This window comes from Sporothrix brasiliensis (assembly GCF_000820605.1).
Source record: "Sporothrix brasiliensis 5110 chromosome Unknown Cont21, whole genome shotgun sequence".
Classification (NCBI taxonomy): domain Eukaryota; kingdom Fungi; phylum Ascomycota; class Sordariomycetes; order Ophiostomatales; family Ophiostomataceae; genus Sporothrix; species Sporothrix brasiliensis.
In genome coordinates, this window is record NW_024467140.1 from 837,480 (window position 1) to 856,612 (window position 19,133).

Here is a 19,133-nt window from a genome sequence, read left to right on the forward strand (position 1 = left end):
GCTGCCACGGCCACCAAAACCTCCCGGCAGTCGAGATCTGGCCACCATAAGGACCACAAGGCGTCAACTGGCCTTTGTTTATCCATGTGCATAAGCTATGGGCAGCGACTCGCATAATCTTCGCGACCATGTTCACGTTCAAGCAATTCCTGGCTGCCCTCCGCGCCCCCGGAGCCAAGGGCGCCATTGAGGCAGCCGCACCGACGCAGCGCGTCCTCTCCCACGACGGGGGCGAAAAGAAGCTGTCGCACGCCGAGTCGGGCCCCGCCGAGAATGTCACTGGGTTCTCCCCGCTGACCAAGAGACGGCGCCTCGATCGATGGCTGGACCGGGTCGTGCAGCTCTCTGGCTCGCAGGCCGCTTTTGTCTTCACTCTGACGGGCCTCCTGGCCTGGGCCTTTCTGGGCATCTCGTTTGCCGACGCGCCCGAGTGGGCCATTGTGATTTCCGACGTCCAGGCCATTGTCAGCTACATCTACGACTCGCTCTTGATGCGCCAGCAGCTCAACAGCTACGACGAGCTGATCCACGCCTGTGCCGCGCTGCGGTCGCGCAGCCTGAGCCAGGAGGCCATGCTCCGCGCCATCCTCAAGAGCGGCCGCTACAAGGCGGCCGACGTGTCGCGCTATGACGTTGACAGCGCGCGCCCGGCCGCCTTCACCGCCGACCTCCCCGCGGAAAACCTCGTGGGGCGCGTCTCCACGCTCTTCTCGCGCATCCTGGGCCACATCATCACCGTCGGCCTCTTCTGGGTCGGCATCTTCGTCTGGCTCGGCTTCGGCCCGTCCATGGGCTGGAGCGACGAGTGGCAGCTGTACATCAACTCGGCCACGTCCGCGCTCATGGTGCTCATCTTCTCGTTCCTCGCCAACATCCGCGAGCGCCACACGGCCTACATGGAGCGATGCCTCAACGTCGTCTTCGAGGTGGACTCGCGCATCGAGCTCCAGCTGCGCGCCATCACCGGCTACGCCGTGCCCAACCCCACCGTCATCGTCCCGGCGCCCAAGGTCGGCCGCATCCAGCGGTGCATCTTTTACTACGCCGACATCATCGGCACGCTCGTCGGCATTGCCATCCTCGTCGTCGTCATGGTCGTGTGGGTGGCCATCGGCCCGGCCATGGGCTTCAACGCCAACTGGTGGCTGCTGATTGGCACCTACGCCGGCCTGGTCGGCCTCAACGACGGCTTTGTCCTGCGCAACGTGCAGGCCCGCCTCAACGGCTACGAAGCCGACGCCTTTTATGGCGTGCACCTGCAAGACACGAGCATCTTGGTGGAGACCGGCCTCCCCGACGTCGACGAGGAGGACGGCGAGGACGGCACCGCCGCCCGCCTGAGCCGGTGCAACTACCGCCTCTCCGACCGCATGGGCCGCATCTGCGCGTCGGAAATCACCGTCATCCTCGGCGCGCTCTTCGTCGTCGGCCTCCTCATCGGCTCCAGCGCCATGAAGTGGACCGAGACGGGCCAGCTGCTGTGCAACGTGCCCCCTAGCATCGTCGAGTCCTTCTTTATGATGATTCTCATCACGGGCCACAACATCGCCGACGCCCAGCGCCGGACGGACCTGCACAACATGTACCAGCGGCGCCTGCGGCTTCTCAGCTATGTTGATCGTCTGGAGGAGGTCGAGGTGGTTGCGTCGGCTGCGATCAAGTCGAGCCTGGAGTAAGCCATGCCCATCGTTTGTTGGTCGGCATTGTACTTTTGCATTTCTTATTGATTTTCTTGGGAATTGTTCTTGTTTTTCTTTTTCCTTTTTCGTATTTACGACAGGTTTTATCCGGCTGGAGATGGCGCTGGCCATTGTAAAGAACGGTTTCCCTGTGTACTAATTGTGCGGCCTCCATGCCTGACGATGAAACCCAAAGTGGCCACGGCAGAGCGTACCGGCGGCACGGTTGCAAACTAGCTACCTGCGCTTTGGGCTTGTTGAAAGGCTATTTTTCGTTCGGGGGGTGAATGAATATTGTTATTATTTGATTTTTGTTTTAAACAAAAATTACGAGTAGGTGAATGAAGAAAACGGTGACAGAGTAAGCAGTAACATATTCAACACGTATTCTTGGTCACTGGCAGCTCGACGCAGACACATACAGCGACGACGTGTTGCCGCTGTTCGACCATCACTTGGACGCGTTTCTGTCCCGCCGAAGCTGATGCAGCTTAAAGACGTCCACGTCCACACCCGGCGCCGGACCATCCACAACCACACCCGGGGCGACCGTCTGGATCGCGACGGGGCTCACTGGGCCGACTGGTACGCCATGTTTTGTCCGCCATGCCACGAGCTGCTCGCTGGAGACTGCGTATACAATCCGGCCCAATCCCACGTAGGCGTGAAGGCTGGCGCACATGGGGCAGTGCTCGCCCGACGTGTACACCGTACAGGACGCGCGCTCGGCCACGCTGAGGTTCTTCTGAGCCCAGTCGGCTAGTGTGAATTCGGGATGCAGGGTCAGGTCGGACTCGGATACGGTGCGATTGCGATCCTCTTTCAGGATCGCTCCCGCAGCATTCACGAGCACGGAGCCAAAGGGGGCGTCGCCAGCCTCGAGGGCTTCGCGTGCCAGCTCAACGCACCGACGCAGGTAGCCGGTGTCAGTATCAGATACCATTTTGCGTCGTGTGCTCGATGCTATGATTGGTTTTGGAATCTTTGTTTTTGACGCGAACGATTGTCAGTCTCAACAACAATGTTTTGGATGAAACACGTATTAAGAGTGCCAGGCATGCCTTGTGATTTGCGACCGACTAAAGATGATGTTGCCGGGACGTGAGGAAACAACGGGGGTTGTGGAGCGAGGAACTGTGTCTCATACACATCCGGCTTGTATTTGTAATACGCCCAGATAGCTATTGTGCTGGCCCGTGCCGGCCTGCAACAAGACGATGACAACAACACACAACCCCGCACGAGGAGCGCCACGGGCGCACGGGGATCGGGGCCTGACCTGGTGTTGATAAGTAATCTTTCCTGTTGCCAAGGCTCAGAAGAAGATGCGCTGGCATTTGGCGCAGTAGGGCTGGCTTGTCTCGGACAAGGATGCTGTGACTGCGACGCTAAACCGTCTGGTTAATCCAGGTTAATGTACAACATAAACAGGCCCGTAACGGTAGGGCGAACGCCACTTAGTACGGCTTCAGAGATTGGTTATGGCATCGGTATATCGCATACGGACAACTTTGCTCATGTTCTCCTGGTGTTATGGCACGGTAAACTGACCATCACCGTCGGTCTGTATTACTGTCTCGTTTAGTTTAATCGCTTCCAGGAGTACGTATGTGCACGGCTCATGATTCTTCTACGTATTCCGTTTCGTCTTTATTACTATCACACTTCCCTGCAACCCCTTCCGCTCGGCTGTCTTGACCAGAATCCGCTTACCAGTGTCGAGCTTGGTGGCGGCCTCGCCGTGGTACTGTTCCTTTATTTCCTCTATTCTTATTTCAGTTTAAAGCGTATCCTTTCTATTGAATCCAAACTACGGCATATACACGCTATATAAAACCAGCCCTTTCCATCCGTCTTGTGGCATCAGAACATCATCGAAAATAGGTCCATCCGTAAGGGTGCATGAGATTGTCCTCGACATACCACGATATTGTCGTGCCAAGGGTTCGACTGTCCCTCAACTTCGCTGCCATCTTTGGGTCGCAGTCATAATGCCATTTTTCCGGCCACCTCGGGATTTTGTACTGGTATTTCTTTGGGCCCTGCGTACGCTTCACCACCTTGGCCGCGTTTGACCTTTTCGCCTTTGTCGCCTTTGTCGCCTTTGTCACCCTTGTTGTTCGAGTTGCCTTCTTTGTTGTCCTTTTGGCTTGCTTTTCTGCCGCTTGCGTGGCCACTTTTGCTACCCTCTCCGTTTTCGCTACCTCTCGATCCTCCCAGGCGTAGTTTCTCGGATCCACCAACGAGTACACGCGAATATCCTGGCCCGAGGTGCTTCGCAGCCGATGGTGTCGATCGCGTCCTCTGTGGAAAAGGTTCCCCCCTGGAAAGATGGTCACGCTGTCCAGCAGCTTGGACGTCTGGCGCGGCTTCTCGCACGAGCTGTATATCATCTCTTCAAAGGCCCAGTAGTCGTTGCTGGCGATGAGAAAGGCCTCGTGCACCATCGCCCGTTTTTGCTCAGCTGCGAGCTTGGGGTTCAGCTCAAAGTTTGTCAAAAAGTGCGGCACCGTCATGGCCACACTGAAGTCGCAAAACTTGTTGTTGATAAGCTGGTCCCGGCGCACGTCGAGCGAAAAGATGCCCAGCTGCTGTAGCTGGATGATGTCGCGGAGGATACGGTGCGCGTCGCGAACGGTGAGATTCGGCGGATCCACCCACTCGATGGAGGTGCCTAGCTCCTTGAGAATGCCACGGATCGGCGGTGGTTTGCCGCTGCGTTCGCCGAGGTAACGGCTGCGCATATCGTACGCCCCAGGCAGCTCACAGTTGCCGTTCATTTCGAGATTGAGGCGGTCGGCGAGCAGCTGCTCATGGACCTCATCGAGCAACACGTAGCCATAGCAGGCAACGGCCAGCTCGGTGTGGCCGGTCTCGTGCAGGCGTCCAAAGGCGCGGCACTCGCTGTTGAACGGCTCCGAGTATTGGCCCATGAGCGTCAATTTGACGCGGTCCTCGTTCTCGTCATTTTGACCAGGGCCGTACCAGTCGTGATCGTACACGAAGCGGAACTATTTCGTTAGTCGATGAAGAGGCGTGACAGGAGGGCGGACTTTGGGACGTACAAGCTTCAGGGCATACTCTCTGTCCTTGATTCTGACCTTGACCACGTGCGCGTGCAGTCCTTCGCCGAGATACTCGAGAAATTCGATTTGCTGCTTTCCTTGGAAATCAAATGCGGCCAGTTTGGGGCCATCGCATTGCGGAAGAGGCACGAGATCGGCCTCCGTCTCAGGCCAGTCTGGATACATGTTGGACAGCGATGTGAAGGGAAAAAAAATGTACTTGAAATGATACAGATTCTGCGGAAAGGAAGTTGGCAAAGTTTGCATTCTCCCCAAATGTGCGGCAAGAGACGGCGGGCGGGTGCGCATTTTATCCTATTTTGGGCGTCGCCGTTTGCGTCTTATGCCCTGGTGCTTTCATTGTCCAATGCGCAATGTCTCTTTGTTGACTTTGGAGCGGGTTGAGAATAGATGCAGAATGAATGAAGAATATGACTAATCATCACGTGACGCGTGACACGAGGTCAGTATAACATAATTTCGGTTGCTGCCAATCTGAATGGTTTGTTCTGCTTTGTTTTCACAGTTTATAAGCGTATTTTGTAGGTTTTTGATTTACTCTGATCGAGCTAAAGTCATACATAATAGCAACTGACAACTGAACAAAAGCAGAACTTGAGACGAAAAGATAACTCAGAACCGGCTGCGCGAGAAATGAAGAAAATCCAGAAATTGAAAGGAAAAGATAATCCCAGAACCAGCTGCGCAAGAAATGAAAAACAACACCTTGACGACCCTCTATACAAATTCACACCCCCATGAAGACGGTCACCTTATTTACTGCCAATTCGTCCTGTTGCCGTTGCACTACACCGGCCACATCCCGTCAAAGTTGGCACCGGTAAGGTCAATTGTCGCAGGGTCAATAAGATCGAACCAATTCTGTCCGTTGGCACCCACATCTGCCGCCAACGTGGCTGCGTTGCCTGGCTCCGGGGTCTCATAAGCCGAAGGCGGCGGTGGATCCGCGGGCACTTCCCAGGAGGAGTAGCGATGTCGCCGCACCCATCGGCACTCCTTGTGCAGGTACACTCGCTCCCATGAATCAATTGCCACGATTTCCTTCGTCTCGACCAGGGGCCGATGCCCGTCGCTCAACGCCAGCATGCAGAGCCACCACGGCGCCAGCTCGGTCGTGAGGATGCGGCGAGCTCCACCGCCACTGGCATCGCCACTCCCACATAGCTCCGTATTCCATGGCACGACCATCAAGGACACCGACCAGTCGTCCCACTTATTATGTGGTTCCTGCCACCGCGCTCCAGTGTCCGCTTTGTCGCTTGTCGGAGGTTTGGCGCCGAAACAACAGACCGCCAGCTCCTCGTCCGTCTGAATGTAGCCGTACCGCGTGCCCGACTGCGCACACAAATTGGCCAGCTGCCGGATTGGCCAAGTATTCTCGCCTCTGGCGTCGCCAGGATTGCGCATGGCCGCCACGCTGCGCCATTTCGTGCTCGTCCGCCCGAGACCCACGACGAGGGTATCCCGATGCGGATTTTGGAGGTACACAAGATGGTCCACTGTCAACTTGTTTGGCGCTTGTGGCAGTTTGGCCACCGTGGTGCCCCGTGCGTCCGTATACCGGTGGAACAATGCCGTGCCGGTGTGCAGGCCCATGTGTTGCATGGACCACTTGACGAGAGGCATGACGGTCGCATCGTTCCAGCCAATGAAATGCAGGGGAGCTTTATCGTCGGAAACAGTCAAGTTCTTGAAAAAGTCGGCAGGCATTGTGAGATTGTCCACGAGGTAACGTGGGAGGGCCGTATCTAGAACATGACCATAGCTGTCGTTGAGCGTCTGGATGTTGAACTCGGACCACACCCGGATTTGGGGTTTCGGCCACGGTATGTATTTCGTGTTGCCCGTGCGTCTGGATGTGCAAGGCACAAACGGCTTCTGTCGCACGAGGGCATCGCGCAGTGTGGTTGTGCTGAGTGACTCCATGCCGTGAATGAAACGATGAATGGTGAGTACCACCGACAAGGTGGAGATGAAGAAGATGAAGAAGATGAAGGAGATGAAGAAGATGAAGAAGATGAAGGAGATGAAGAAGATGAAGAAGATGAAGAAGATGAAGAAGATGAAGAAGATGAAGAAGATGAAGAAGATGAAGAAGATGAAGAAGATGAAGAAGATGAAGAAGATGAAGAAGAGGAGAAGATGAGCATAGGAAAAGAATAATAGTGCAGTTGGACTGATGGAAACCGAGAGAAAGAAGTCAGAGGAGTGCCTTTCTCCCTATTTAGTTTTTTTAACACGCGCGGCGACGGCGTTCATGATCGCATGATATGTCACAATTCGTTGGTGGTTGGTGCGTGCCCAATGAGAACCACATCGCAACAGGCGCTTTCCGTTTGCGGCGGTTATACCCGTGCATAATACCGTGTTTTGCGAAGATGGACCAGGGGAGACTTTGGTTTTCCCCACCAATGAACCTGGCGTGCGTCAACGACAAAGAAAATGTTCAGCGCGACATGCAACGCCGCTGCTTTCGCACCACACCGCCCAAAAGCCTAATCCTGCACCGCGGAAAGAAGTGGCACAAAGCCAGACGTGTCATATTTTTGGCCCGGTGTTGGGCCACGATGTGCACAGGAGATACATCCATGCACGCTTGGCACAGCCCCCACGTCCACGGCGCCAGAAGTGGTCCCAATCCACCCCAGCAGGATGACACGAATCATTTGTAGACCCTGTGCGTTTTTTTTTTCGCAACGTGCACTGTGGCAGCTTGTGCAAAAGCTATGAATCTTTGCTAGAACCTTTGCTAGAACCCGTGCATTTTCTCAATGTGCACCATGTGGGTGGCATCGACCACAACGACCAGCTCGGCATTCAGGATGCGGTACGCAACGAGCCGCGGATTTCCAGAGTGTCACTCAGCGGGCGGTCGTAAAATGTGATAAAATGACCACAAAGGGAGGAAAAGAAACATACCTGGCGGCCAAATTTCCCTGTCGCCGACAGTCACAAGTGTCGGTGGGGCCATCATATGCGGCTTGGTCCGGTAGTCAAAGTACTTTTTCCGGTCAAGCAGAAGGTATATGATGTCCGCGTCGCCGTATCAGAATCCATGTTGTACGGTGTTCAAAAAAACTGACAGCGTGCGACGTTCCCTGCGTCTCTGCCTTGTACACACCCCGCAGACATCCCTGCAGAGCTGCATCCGCATCAAAGACTTATGAGTGGAGCGGCAGCACGGCCAGGTGCATGAGCTGAAACTGAAGGGCACTCGCAAAAGCGCCACACACTCTGTCTCAAAACCTGTCGGTGAATTGGTGGGCACTTTGTAGAGCCGCGTCGCTTGCACCTCAGTGGCATCCACTTCTTGGTGCCATCCGGCGGCAGTGCCTCTGAAAAGAAAGCGGCGGACGGCATCCGGGTCGGAAATGCGGTGATGGAGAGTGAAGAAACCACAAAATCTGCCGCCCGTGCTGTTGATGTCGAAAAATGGGAACTCCATGAGTAGATTGTGTGTCGAAATGGTAATGTGTCGCTGAAGCAGCCGGACATGTGGAATCGTCGACGATTGTTGTTGGTGCTAGTCGGCCCCGGTAGGAATGGCATTCTATCAACAAGTGGCGAATCCCAGTCATGCAAGTCAATATGTGGAGGATAGATGCGATAACGAGTTGTCTGAACTCAGGAAGAAAAGAGAAAGAGGAAAGAGCGACGACGGGTGGATTCTAGGTTCCGGCGGGTCGGGAGATGCCGATAAATATTGCCCAATTGGGCCATGTTGATACAGTCCACTGATTAGTGGGTCCGTCAGCAACAGTCAAACCCCTGACGAGGCCTGCTTCGTTCCCGACCAGCTGGTTGTCGCCGTGCGGGTCAGGGTCGGCATTGCTTGCTGCCCGTCTACCACCACTTTTACATGAAGTGGTCGCCGTGTTTGTGAGGGGATGGATACATTAGACGAGGAGCGCCTTCGACTGTCCGGTTTACTTTTGCGACCATTTCTCCATAGTATCGATAACCTCAATTTGGCCTGCCTTGCTCACGTCCACGACACGTAGAATTGGGACCAAGATCACTATGTCAACGACAACATCAAGCCCAGTCACTCAATGGGTGGGTCGTGTTGCGCCTTTAGAGGGACGTGCCTGCAACGACCATAACTGCAAACTGTCTAATAAACTGGCGGCATCATGTCGACACCCGACAGCGGCAAGACTTGGAACTGCACGGCAAATAGAGGTACGATGACAACATCTTGATGCTTAAGCTAATTAGTATAAAGAGGAAGCTAAAAAACGGCATGCTGCTGCGTCCGTACGAATGCAAAGTAACGTGTTGAGAACAGTCAAGGTATTTATTACAGGGTCCCCAGACACCAAAAACGTTTACATTCCCGGTCTCGTATCACAGCCACAGTCACCTCCACTTGTTAGTTATCGTCATGGGCCTCGTGGGGCACCTCCTTCGTGTCGCTCGGCAGGAACCCGGCCTCCTGCTCCAGCGTCGTGTGGGCCGTCACGGTCCAGACGGTGGGCAGCGCAATGGCCAGGCTGCCCATGCAGAGGCTCCAGTCCATGATGAACTGGGTCATGCCGGACTTGCCGAGGGCGTTGATACGCCAGGCCATGGCGCCGCCGGTGGACTGGAAGGTCTTGTAGGCGCCGACGAGCACCGCGGCGCGGCCGGCGCTGTTGGACTCGGTGCCGATGAGCCAGTAGCAAAAGCTCTGCCAGAGGGCATCGTAGGCGCCGTAGAAAATGTACAGGAAGATGGGGCCGGTGGCGAGGGCGCCCTCGGTGTAGTCAATGTCCTGCTTGTGGCCGGCGGCCAGGCGCGCCTCGGCCCAGCGCTGGAAGGCCAGGCCGCCGCCCCAGATGACCATGCCGGTGACAAACAGGACGGCCCAGCCGATGCGGGCGCGCGTCGGGCGGGAGATGTGCAGGCCGGGCATGTCGAGGATCCAGCCCATGACGAGGCCGCCAATCATCTGGGCCATCCAGTATAGGGCGGAGTTGAGCGAGCGGGTGCGGATGTTGAAGGTGTAGCCGTTGACGTTGTTCTGCTGGTACGAGTAGAAGACGTTGGCGCAGAAGAAAAGGGGCAGCATGGCGGCGACGCGCCAGCTCAGCATCGTGCGCACGGCAATGTCCACGGTGCCGCGCAGGGTGCGGCGCTCGGTCTCGAGGGCGGCGTGCAGCTGGGCCAGGCGGATGCGGCGCGGGCTGCAGATGAAGACGCCGAGCAGCCACCCGAACAGCATGATGACCATGAGGGCAATGTAGGTCGAGTCGGTGACGGTGCCGCTCTTGGAGTGGAAGTTGAGGCCAAAGGACGCCAGCGAGCCGACGCCGCCGCCCAGGTTGAAGATGATCCAGAACACGGCAATGGATCGCCCCTTTTGGCCCTCGGGCACGTAGCTGGTCATGATGGCGCCCTGCACGATCCAGATAAAGGACGCGCCGACGCCCAGGATGGCGCCCGACGCAATCACAAACGCGCCGTTCTTGTGGTGGTTGTACGCCAGCAGCGAGCCGCTGTACAGCGCATACGTCCAGCCGCCAATCATGAAGCACAGCCGCGGGCCGACGTACGAGAAGATGGGGCCGACGATAAAGAGCGCGGTGCCGGCGGTGGCGGCCAGCAGCGCCACCGTGGCGTTGGCCGCGACGGTCGAGTCGACCTGGCCGGAGCCACCAAGGCCGCTCAACGCATTATACATCTGTTGGTTAGTTGGTTGGTTGGTTAGTGGGGGTCAATAAGAAGAGGGTGCGTTTGAGTAGACGTACTCCTGGCAAGCAAAAGAAGATGAAGCTGACGAGGATAATCTGCGTCCACGGATGCGCGTAGAAGCGCACCAGTTTCGAAGCGTGCGGGCTCCATTCGTCGTCGTTTGATGGCTGCACCTCGGCTGCAGGTTCGACGGCAGGGTCGACCACAGGGTCGACGTGTGTATTCTTGTCCATGGTAGTGTGTATGTGTGAAAGAAACGAGGAAAGGTCAAACGAGGCTCCGGGTCTCTGCTGTGGAGATGAAAGAAGGGGAGAAGGAAACAAAGATCGGCGGCGACGGTTACCACATCATATATAAGTAAAATATCAAGTGCATGTCGCCTGATAAAGGGTCCAAAGACGCGGAGTCGCGAAAAGCATGGGTCACAAACGAAACGTCGTCCCTCAAAACATGGGGAAAAAAACACGGTTATCGCAAAAGCTCAGTGTCTCCCTGCCAAGGTGTCACACTACTCCGCACTTTGTCGTTGATAGCGCTTCGGAGTGGGGCCTGGCAATCCACTCCGAGACTCTCTCCGACGATTAGTCGTTTTTTACGGGTTGTGCGGATATCCACGCCAACTCGTTTGGGCAGCTTTGCACGTTTTTGGCAGGCTCTGGCGGTTTTCTCCTTGACGCTGGGTGCCTGTTGCAGGTCCAAGTCTCGTGGCATGCACACGTTCGGTATCTCTCCATGGTTCCTCCCCACACTCTCTCCATTCTCGTTACCTAAGATTACTCTCTTCTCCAGGTCGTCTCCTCCTACTCTCTCTCCGTCTCCATGGTTCGGTCCCTCGCTCCATTCCCCAGCTCTCCTATTGTCAGCTCTCCCCGAAGCTTTCTGCTTCCGGCTGCTGCGGGTTCCTGCGGCACGAATAATCTTAATTCGGTGGACTGCCGGTAATCCCACAAGTATTAGGTACATGGTACAATGCGACATGCACATGCAGCCCGGTGAAGCGAGCTAGGGTCCAACTGTTATCTCCCACGTACCACGACGCTGGATTGTGTGCTGTACATCCATAAACGGCAACTTAACTACGGTCGTGGCCGATTCTTCCAAGTTGGTATCGGCTTTGTTTTCCAAATTTTGTTCACCGTCTATACAATACGCAAAAACAACACTGTTCCACGACCATGGAATCCGAGTCTCCCCAGTACGTCCTCTGTGTCGACGGCGGCGGGTCCAAATGCACGGCCGTCTTGATCAGCTCGGAGGGCACAACCGTCGTGGGTGAAGCCGGGCCGTGCAATCCGTCAACCATCGGCGTGGACGCTGCAGTGGTCGTGATCACAGAAGCCATGAACGAGGCGTTGTCCCACGTGCCGCCACGAGCAGAAACACTCGCCGGTGTACAGATCACCTCAGCATGGATCGGAATTGCGGGCTATGACCGGCCATCACTTGCGCCGGTCCTGGATGCAGCCATGGTGCAGCTCCTCAAGCTACCGTTGGGTCCTCGTCTGCGCATCACGGCCGACATTGACCTTCTCGCCGTCAACGCGACGCAGTGGCACGCGCCGTCGGCCATCGTCCTCGTGGCGGGGACGGGCTCGGTGTCCATGAGCTATGGACGGAAGGAGAGCGATGCCGACGGTGACGACACAGTGCTTGCACGCACTGGACGAGTCGGCGGCTGGGGTCCACTGCTCGGTGACGACGGGGCCGGTTTCTCCATTGGCCGTGATGCTTTGCGTGTGGCTCTACGAACCAGTGATGCGTGGACCAATGACGAGAGTGACGACAAAAGCATACCCGCATTAAGTCAAGCCGTCTTTGATTACTTTCGAGAACAACAGGAAGTGATAGGCACGGGATTTCACCCGAGAGACCTTCTGTCGTGTATTTTGACGCCTACGCCGTTGGCATCCACGCCACCTTCAGCAAACACCTCGTCCTCTCCAACGAAAACGATTGCGCAAGCGGCACGCATCGTCTTGTCACTCGCCGACACAGATGACCAGGCACGACGGATCCTCGAGCAGGGCGCGGCCTGTTTGGCTGACCTGGTGGAGGAATTACTACGTGTGCAAAACCTGGATACAAACACGACAGAGACAGCCCTTATCATGGCGGGTGGGCTCTTGTGCCACAAAACCTACAGCAACATGGTACGAGACGAGCTGGCAAGACGAAACGTCCAGTTTCAATGGACGACGCATGTCCAGTCGCCAGCCCTGGAAGGTGCTCGGTTTCTGGCAAGTCAGCGCCATCGTGTAGAATAGACAATACGATAATGAATAAATGAATCATGTCACTCTATATTGAAACTAAGATACTGTGTATGGTACAACAATGCAATGCTTGGCTCTATTCTCAGTCTATCCCGCTCCAATGCTCGCTAGATCTTTTGCTGGTCAACACTCCGCAGCGCCTTGCTCAGCATGCCGCCGCTTTTTTGCAGCACCAAACGCGCTTGGTCCGGTGACAAGCCAGACATGGCCACGAGGATGCTCAGTTTGACGCTGCCGTCGCAGCCCGCCAAAAGGCTGTCAACTTCGGCGTCTTCGTCGACCCTGTGTGCGGCCAGGATACCGGCTGGTGACACGACCGTGCGCAGCACACGGCGTGCCCGGTCCCTCAGCTTTTCGTTGGACATTTGTAAGTCGATCATCTGCACGGTTAGCGGTTGTTTACACAGTCGGCGAGACAGCGGCGGCAAGGAAGACGTACCAGGTTGCCAAACGTCTTTCCTGTCCGGACTTGGGATCCCGTCGAGATCATATTGAGGATCTGTTGGTTAGCGGCGTGCGTCTTCGGACACCGAAAACAAAATGCGATGGGGCATCGATGGGCATGCCCTGGCCTACCATCTTTGTTGCCGTCCCGGCCTTGAGCCGTGTGCTGCCCGTCAACACCTCCGGCCCCGTTACGCACTCAATGAGCACGTCGCACAGGCCCGTCTCCCGCATCTGGCTCGGCTGCACACACGCCAGCCCCACGGTGGCCGCACCCACCGACTTGGCGTACCGCAGGCCGCCCAGCACGTACGGCGTGCGCCCGGACGAGGCAATGCCAATGACGACGTCGTTGCGGCCCAGCGGCTGGCTTTCCAGGCGCGCCGCAATCTCCTCGGCCGCCAGCGTCTCCGAGTCCTCGGCGCCCTCGACGGCCGTCCGCAGCGCGCCGTCGCCGCCGGCAATCAGGCCGACAAACTGCGAGGGTGGCGCGGAAAACGTCGGCGGGATCTCCGAGGCGTCCAAGACGCCCAAACGGCCGCTCGTGCCGGCGCCAATGTATACAACACGCCCGCCGGTGGCGATGCGCGGCACGACGAGATCGATCGCCCGCGCAATCTCAGGGAGGCACAGCTTGACGGCGGCCGCCACGCCCTGGTCTTGGTCGTTGATTATTTCTGCGGGGGTTAGTACCTGTTCGTTCAAAGACCGAGTCCGTGCAGAAGAGGCAAACGCACGACATAACTCGAGCGTGGAGACGGTATCGATCTGGGCGGTTTTTGCGTTCCGCTGCTCTGTTTGTAGGTCCGCCAGCGACGCCAGCGAATCGGAGGTCATTGTGGAGGTTGTCGCCGGAGGGAGTTGTAGGAAGACGTTGCCGTCGAACTTGCAATAACGAGAAAAAAACGCCAAAAGAAACAACCGGAGGAGAGAATGTCAAGATAAAGAAAATAACGATATAAACAAGTCGGATATTCCTCGAAAATTATGATGCAAGTGAGACGCGATATTTCACACCGCACGCGGTCTTACATAACAGCGGGACAGAATCATGGCGGCCAAATGCAATGTACCTATGAACAACGGACGGAGTGCAAAAACACAAGCTTGCCGATCAAACCTTTCGTCTCCTTTTTTTCTTTTATCTCCGACGGTGGAGACTGCCGAGCAAGTGAGCAGAAAAGTTGAACTTAGTTTACTCCGACATTGGCATATGTGGGTCCACTTTACCAACTCACTCCGGTCCTGATAAATCACTCCGATGCCACTCCGATAACCACTCCGACATTATTCATTCCAAACAATTCCATCTCATGACTCTCCACACCACTCGAGAATACGGGAACACGAGCTGACCCAGACTACCGGTAAACACCATCACTCGTCAATGGCATATTTTCCAAGGGGATTAAGCTCATAAAAGTGCAGCTGATATCACAATCGAGACGACATGGCCATAAAAAGCTACTGGCTAACTGCGAAAGTAAACCAAAACTATGTGTACCGACGTACTCCGTAGGCAAACAACACATTAATATTAAATTTGACTATAATGCAACAAGGCCCCAACAACACTGAAACCCGGTCCATATACAGTAGAGTGGCTCCGAAATGGCTTATGCTTTTATTATTGCCTCTACGTTTTAGAGAATCACGTTTATAACGTTACTGATGATACGAACGTCCCTTGTATCGACCTAGGGTTGCAAATATAATATGCAGGCAAGAGGCTAGAAGGAAACCCTTTGGGAGCCTCAATCTTGTAATAAGAGCGTGTCCTTTTATTCCCTAGACATAAACCTCAATGTATCACCGGATATCCAGTAATAAGGGAGCCGTCGCACAACGATAACAATGAAAGGCGTAGGTGGTTTCTTCGTTGAAGGAATATCGTCACGACGCTCAATCATTGAGTATAGACAGAGCGGTCCATTTGTGCCTTGACCACCCGAGAGCAAAAGGAGAGATGAGGTCGGAGAGATCAATTAGCTTCCCCTGGTGCCAGTTTCCTCGGTGCGAGAATGAGCTGACACAGAAACCCACACGATAGAAGAACCACAATGCTCTCCCCAGTTCTTCCTCTGCACTTTCGCCCGGGGGAACGTACTCGTACAAGATGGCGGTGTACTCTTCATCTTTGCTCAGCTGCCGCATGGTGTTCTTTCGTATATATTGCTTTGGCTGGATCCGAAGTGGCATTTTGAGAAGCTCTTGGCCGCTGAAATGTAGCCAGCCGAAGCATTTGACTAGAGGAGGGACATTGTGGGCCTTGACAGTGTTGTTGGCAGTTAAGTCAAGCTGCTTTTGGGGATACCAATGTTGCTCAGCTTGCTCAGCTTGCACGACATGCTCTTGCTCCTTTTCGAGTCCGGTAGCCCATCGCAGCGTGTCTTCCTTCGCTCGCTGGCGATATTCATCAGAGAATGAAAGGAGATTCCGTCTTGCGTCATAGAGTTGTTCTGGATGACTATTAACGACAATTGGCTCCGCTGTCTTGTCTGAGTCCTCTACGGCAGCCTTGATCATCAGGAGGAGCGCATTGTTTTGGCACTCTCGTTGCAACGCAAAATAGTCCCGGTTGTTTTGTGGTTTATTGACCCAAAACTTGGGGGGTTAACGGGTGTAAACGGTGGGGGTAAAGGAATAAAGTATAACAGCCGACTTACAACTTTGAGGGCGTAATATGTGTCGCTGCCTTGGAATTGCACCCGCCAGACATGTCCGTCCACCCCGGCGCCCAGGACCTCGGCCGTTTCCCAGTTCACTGTTTTCAGATCAAACGGACACCTGCCGAGACGCGGCTCTTTAAAATCCGCTTTTGTGCAGGGCGGCGATCCGTCCGTCGGGTCGTCTCGGAGGAAAGGCTTGCATTTGAGGCTGTAAAATTGCTGGATGTATCCAGCCATGGCAGCGAGAAACAAGAAAATAAGCGACCAAGGTAAAGTAACGGTACTAATCGTGTCTTTTGTCCGTAACAGGTGCGCTCGTATAGGGCAGTCATGTTCTGTGGCAAGTCGTGAATGTGATGAGAAGAGTTGAAGCAGTAAGCCTTACTTGACGTGGTGGGACAAACTACTTTGGTTGGGTTATATTACACCGCCTTTAGGCAGAACCAACGACTAACGGCTTTATTCCCAAAACATAAACTACATCAACACGAAGATGCCACCGCGAGTGTACGATGAGGCCGGCTCCTCAATACATAGATCAACTATTTACCTAACAGAATGGTCAACTCAAGACGAGCTCCACCATGCCATCCATTAGTCCGCTACCTTCTTGAAGCCCAAGCCTTGCAGCTCCCGGGATACCCGTCTTCTCCAATCGCACCATGCAATTTCGTCTTCCACTGGAAGGTCCGTCTTACTAGATATACAAAACTTTGTGCGAACCCATTCTTTGGGGACGAAACCAGTAGTTTCCCAGTTAAGAATTCTAACTTGTAGATCCTCGTGTTCTTGTATTGTTTTTCCCATCGTCTTAACGATGATATTTCCCGGGCCGAGATCACAGTGATAAAAACGAAGATATATACAATCTATATCTAAATCCTCGTAGTTGTCCCGTAAGTGTTTAGGAGAATAGTCTTTGTCGGAGTTCCGTTTCGTGAAAAGACATCAGGTAACTGACAACCATCCACGCCGCTAATACGCGTGCCTTGCCACCTTGTTAACGTGTCGCATATGTTGGTAATTCGACGGGCATAACGTTGTTTTACCACTTCCGGTAATGTGGGCCAGGCTTCTACAAGTGTCAGACCAGGAATTCTGTTAAGCACGATACAATACAAGTCACCGAATTCGCCATAGTAATAGACTTCCGGGATGTTAAAATCTAAACGGCCCTTTTCGCGGAGAAAACGTAAAGTAATATGTTCTCGGGTAGCTTCTCGTTGAGTGATTTTTGTCAATTTAATAGAAGCTTCTCCCGCGCACCAAACGGTTGAAATACCGCCAGCATCGTAGACTTTGTAAAGGTTGTTTGTGTTTTGAATTGGTCGGGAGTTTGAGGGACAAGCGGGTTTAGAAATAGTATAAAATGAATTGTTACCGTCGCTCCAGGATGGTTGGTCAACGGGCGGCTGTTCTGTCAGCGAGAGCACAAGCTCACCAGCAATTAACCAAGACGTATTGCTGATCTCCCGCACAGCATCGTTGAGAGCACGACTCCGGTGATTCATCGCGTTTTGGGAGTGGGTGCGAGCGTGGCTAAAACCTTGACGTGAAAAAGACGAGAGAATTTACTCGGGCACTAACGTATTCTTGGAAAACCCGCTTGCTAAAGGATTTACCTCTTGAGCGCTACACCACGTGACAGTCACATAATATTGCATGGCCGGCAAGCATGGCCGTAGCATCGCTGGCAGAAGTGGCTCGAAAAACGGTTGCCACGTCGCCAATACGAGGGGCCGGCCATGATGAGAGTGTGCTGATCCATTACTGACTAGTCCGCGCCTGGCAGGCAACGGCTAATCTCTCCCAATAGAATCATTACTATGGAAAAGTAAACGTTTAATATACGCGATTACGCTGCTGCTTTGTTTGCGTTCTCGTTGTCCAACGAGGGACCATTTGAGTATCTACTTTGGAACCTGGTCTCTTCCATTTTCAAAATTCACTCGAGGTCTGGACCGTGTGCCCGACTCGGCACGTCCCCTCCCGCTGATACCCGCCTTTACAAACTAGTGAAAACACCAGACACGGGGAGGGTTTCAACACGAATCCAAAAACGGCTAGCCAATGTCTTCGATACGCCCAGCCTCATCGACGACAGGTGAACTTCGTGCGGAGGTCGGCAACAGCTTAGGCACGGCCCTCGGGCCAGTACGAGGAGATGCGGCCGGTGGGCGACTCCATGACGGCGCCGTTGCCGTGCCAGTCGTCGACATAGACGCGGTCGGTGCCGACCTGCTGGATGTACCAGTCGCGCACAAGGGTGTTGACGTCGGCCGGGTTGCCCAGCGCCTCGGACGCGGCCAGGACCCACTGGCCGTCGTTCTTCATGTCGTAGGCGCCCGTGGGCGCGCCGTCCAGGATCCACTGCGTGAAGCCCATCCACTCGTTGCCGTTGTCCGTGTCCCAGATGAGGGCGGCGCCGTCGCAGCCGCGGATCAGCGAGATGTCGGCCCAGCCGGCGCCGTTGGCGTCCCAGCTGAACTCGAACCAGGTGCCCAGCAGGTTGCTCTGGCCGCTGAGCATGGTGCTGTCGACGCCGCGCTGGATGCGGCCCTGGAAGTCGCCGGGCAGCGTCACAAACTGCGTCTCGCCGGCGGCGATCCAAATGTACTTGTACGGCACCAGGTCGCAGCAGTTTTGGAAGATGTAGAAGCCGCGCCAGTCGCTGCCCGCGTTGGTAATGTGGATACCCTTGCCGCCGTTGTCGGCGTCGCCCCAGGTCAGCGTGGGCGACGCCACGCAGGCATGCGTCTTGCAATAGTCGTCGCGGCGGCCTAGGCGCGACGAGGAGGCGGTAGTGCCTTTGGGCTGGTCCCGCTGCAGGCCGACATGGCTGTGCTTGGGCAGCGTCGTGTTGGCCGTAATGGCTGCAATGTCTGGGAAGGGCAGACTCTTGGGGCGCGAATGGGAGCCCGCTGGGACGCCGGCAGGAACCGTGGCAGGGACACTGGCAGCCAGCGACGCACCGGCCAGGGAGAGGGCAGTAAGTGCCCTGATCATTGTGGAAAGTGGTGTCGGGGCCAGCTGGTCTGTGAGGTGAGATATGGAGTGGGATCTTGTTGATTCTGGGGGTATTCCATGAGATATGAATAAAGGAGTCTGTATGTCAGCGGAGAACCTACAGATTTATACAAAAGTGCTACGGAGCACAGCTGACGACAATATTCCAGGTAATTTACGGACAAGAGGCAGTCAGACTGATTACAGACGACAGAGCCCGTTGCCCACGGACGGCAGAGAAATCCTCCACGATGCTATAATTTCTCATCTCGCAGATATCCCGCGTCACTCGATCCGTCGTCG

The 19,133-nt window shown here is 55.1% G+C and overlaps 9 protein-coding genes across 9 annotated transcripts; 3 read left to right on the forward strand and 6 right to left on the reverse strand.

The window, feature by feature from the left end:
- Positions 1 to 128: 128 nt before the first annotated feature.
- SPBR_04944 (low affinity iron transporter) lies at positions 129 to 1,676 on the forward strand (the record flags this gene model as incomplete). Its single annotated transcript, XM_040763221.1, has 1 exon — positions 129 to 1,676. The coding sequence occupies one exon, from the start codon at positions 129 to 131 to the stop codon at positions 1,674 to 1,676; it is 1,548 nt and encodes a 515-aa protein (XP_040615273.1).
- Positions 1,677 to 2,130: 454 nt separating this feature from the next.
- On the reverse strand, positions 2,131 to 2,622 carry SPBR_05379 (uncharacterized protein; the record flags this gene model as incomplete). The annotated part of the gene is made up of 1 exon (XM_040763656.1): positions 2,131 to 2,622. The coding sequence occupies one exon, from the start codon at positions 2,620 to 2,622 to the stop codon at positions 2,131 to 2,133; it is 492 nt and encodes a 163-aa protein (XP_040615274.1).
- A 928-nt stretch (positions 2,623 to 3,550) lies between these two features.
- SPBR_04998 (uncharacterized protein) lies at positions 3,551 to 4,930 on the reverse strand (the record flags this gene model as incomplete). The annotated part of the gene is made up of 2 exons (XM_040763275.1): positions 3,551 to 4,690; positions 4,745 to 4,930. The coding sequence occupies 2 exons, from the start codon at positions 4,928 to 4,930 to the stop codon at positions 3,551 to 3,553; spliced, it is 1,326 nt and encodes a 441-aa protein (XP_040615275.1).
- A 621-nt stretch (positions 4,931 to 5,551) lies between these two features.
- Positions 5,552 to 6,691, reverse strand: SPBR_05100 (uncharacterized protein; the record flags this gene model as incomplete). Its single annotated transcript, XM_040763377.1, has 1 exon — positions 5,552 to 6,691. One exon carries the CDS (start codon positions 6,689 to 6,691, stop codon positions 5,552 to 5,554), a length of 1,140 nt encoding a protein of 379 aa, XP_040615276.1.
- A 19-nt stretch (positions 6,692 to 6,710) lies between these two features.
- Positions 6,711 to 6,911, forward strand: SPBR_08961 (uncharacterized protein; the record flags this gene model as incomplete). Its single annotated transcript, XM_040767087.1, has 1 exon — positions 6,711 to 6,911. One exon carries the CDS (start codon positions 6,711 to 6,713, stop codon positions 6,909 to 6,911), a length of 201 nt encoding a protein of 66 aa, XP_040615277.1.
- A 2,226-nt stretch (positions 6,912 to 9,137) lies between these two features.
- On the reverse strand, positions 9,138 to 10,671 carry SPBR_04949 (UNC93-like protein; the record flags this gene model as incomplete). Its single annotated transcript, XM_040763226.1, has 2 exons — positions 9,138 to 10,427; positions 10,495 to 10,671. The coding sequence occupies 2 exons, from the start codon at positions 10,669 to 10,671 to the stop codon at positions 9,138 to 9,140; spliced, it is 1,467 nt and encodes a 488-aa protein (XP_040615278.1).
- Positions 10,672 to 11,613: 942 nt separating this feature from the next.
- Positions 11,614 to 12,702, forward strand: SPBR_05125 (glucokinase regulator family; the record flags this gene model as incomplete). Its single annotated transcript, XM_040763402.1, has 1 exon — positions 11,614 to 12,702. The coding sequence occupies one exon, from the start codon at positions 11,614 to 11,616 to the stop codon at positions 12,700 to 12,702; it is 1,089 nt and encodes a 362-aa protein (XP_040615279.1).
- A 116-nt stretch (positions 12,703 to 12,818) lies between these two features.
- Positions 12,819 to 13,992, reverse strand: SPBR_05076 (N-acetylmuramic acid 6-phosphate etherase; the record flags this gene model as incomplete). The annotated part of the gene is made up of 4 exons (XM_040763353.1): positions 12,819 to 13,091; positions 13,151 to 13,210; positions 13,288 to 13,832; positions 13,893 to 13,992. 4 exons carry the CDS (start codon positions 13,990 to 13,992, stop codon positions 12,819 to 12,821), a joined length of 978 nt encoding a protein of 325 aa, XP_040615280.1.
- A 3,965-nt stretch (positions 13,993 to 17,957) lies between these two features.
- SPBR_05226 (uncharacterized protein) lies at positions 17,958 to 18,830 on the reverse strand (the record flags this gene model as incomplete). The annotated part of the gene is made up of 1 exon (XM_040763503.1): positions 17,958 to 18,830. The coding sequence occupies one exon, from the start codon at positions 18,828 to 18,830 to the stop codon at positions 17,958 to 17,960; it is 873 nt and encodes a 290-aa protein (XP_040615281.1).
- Positions 18,831 to 19,133: the final 303 nt, after the last annotated feature.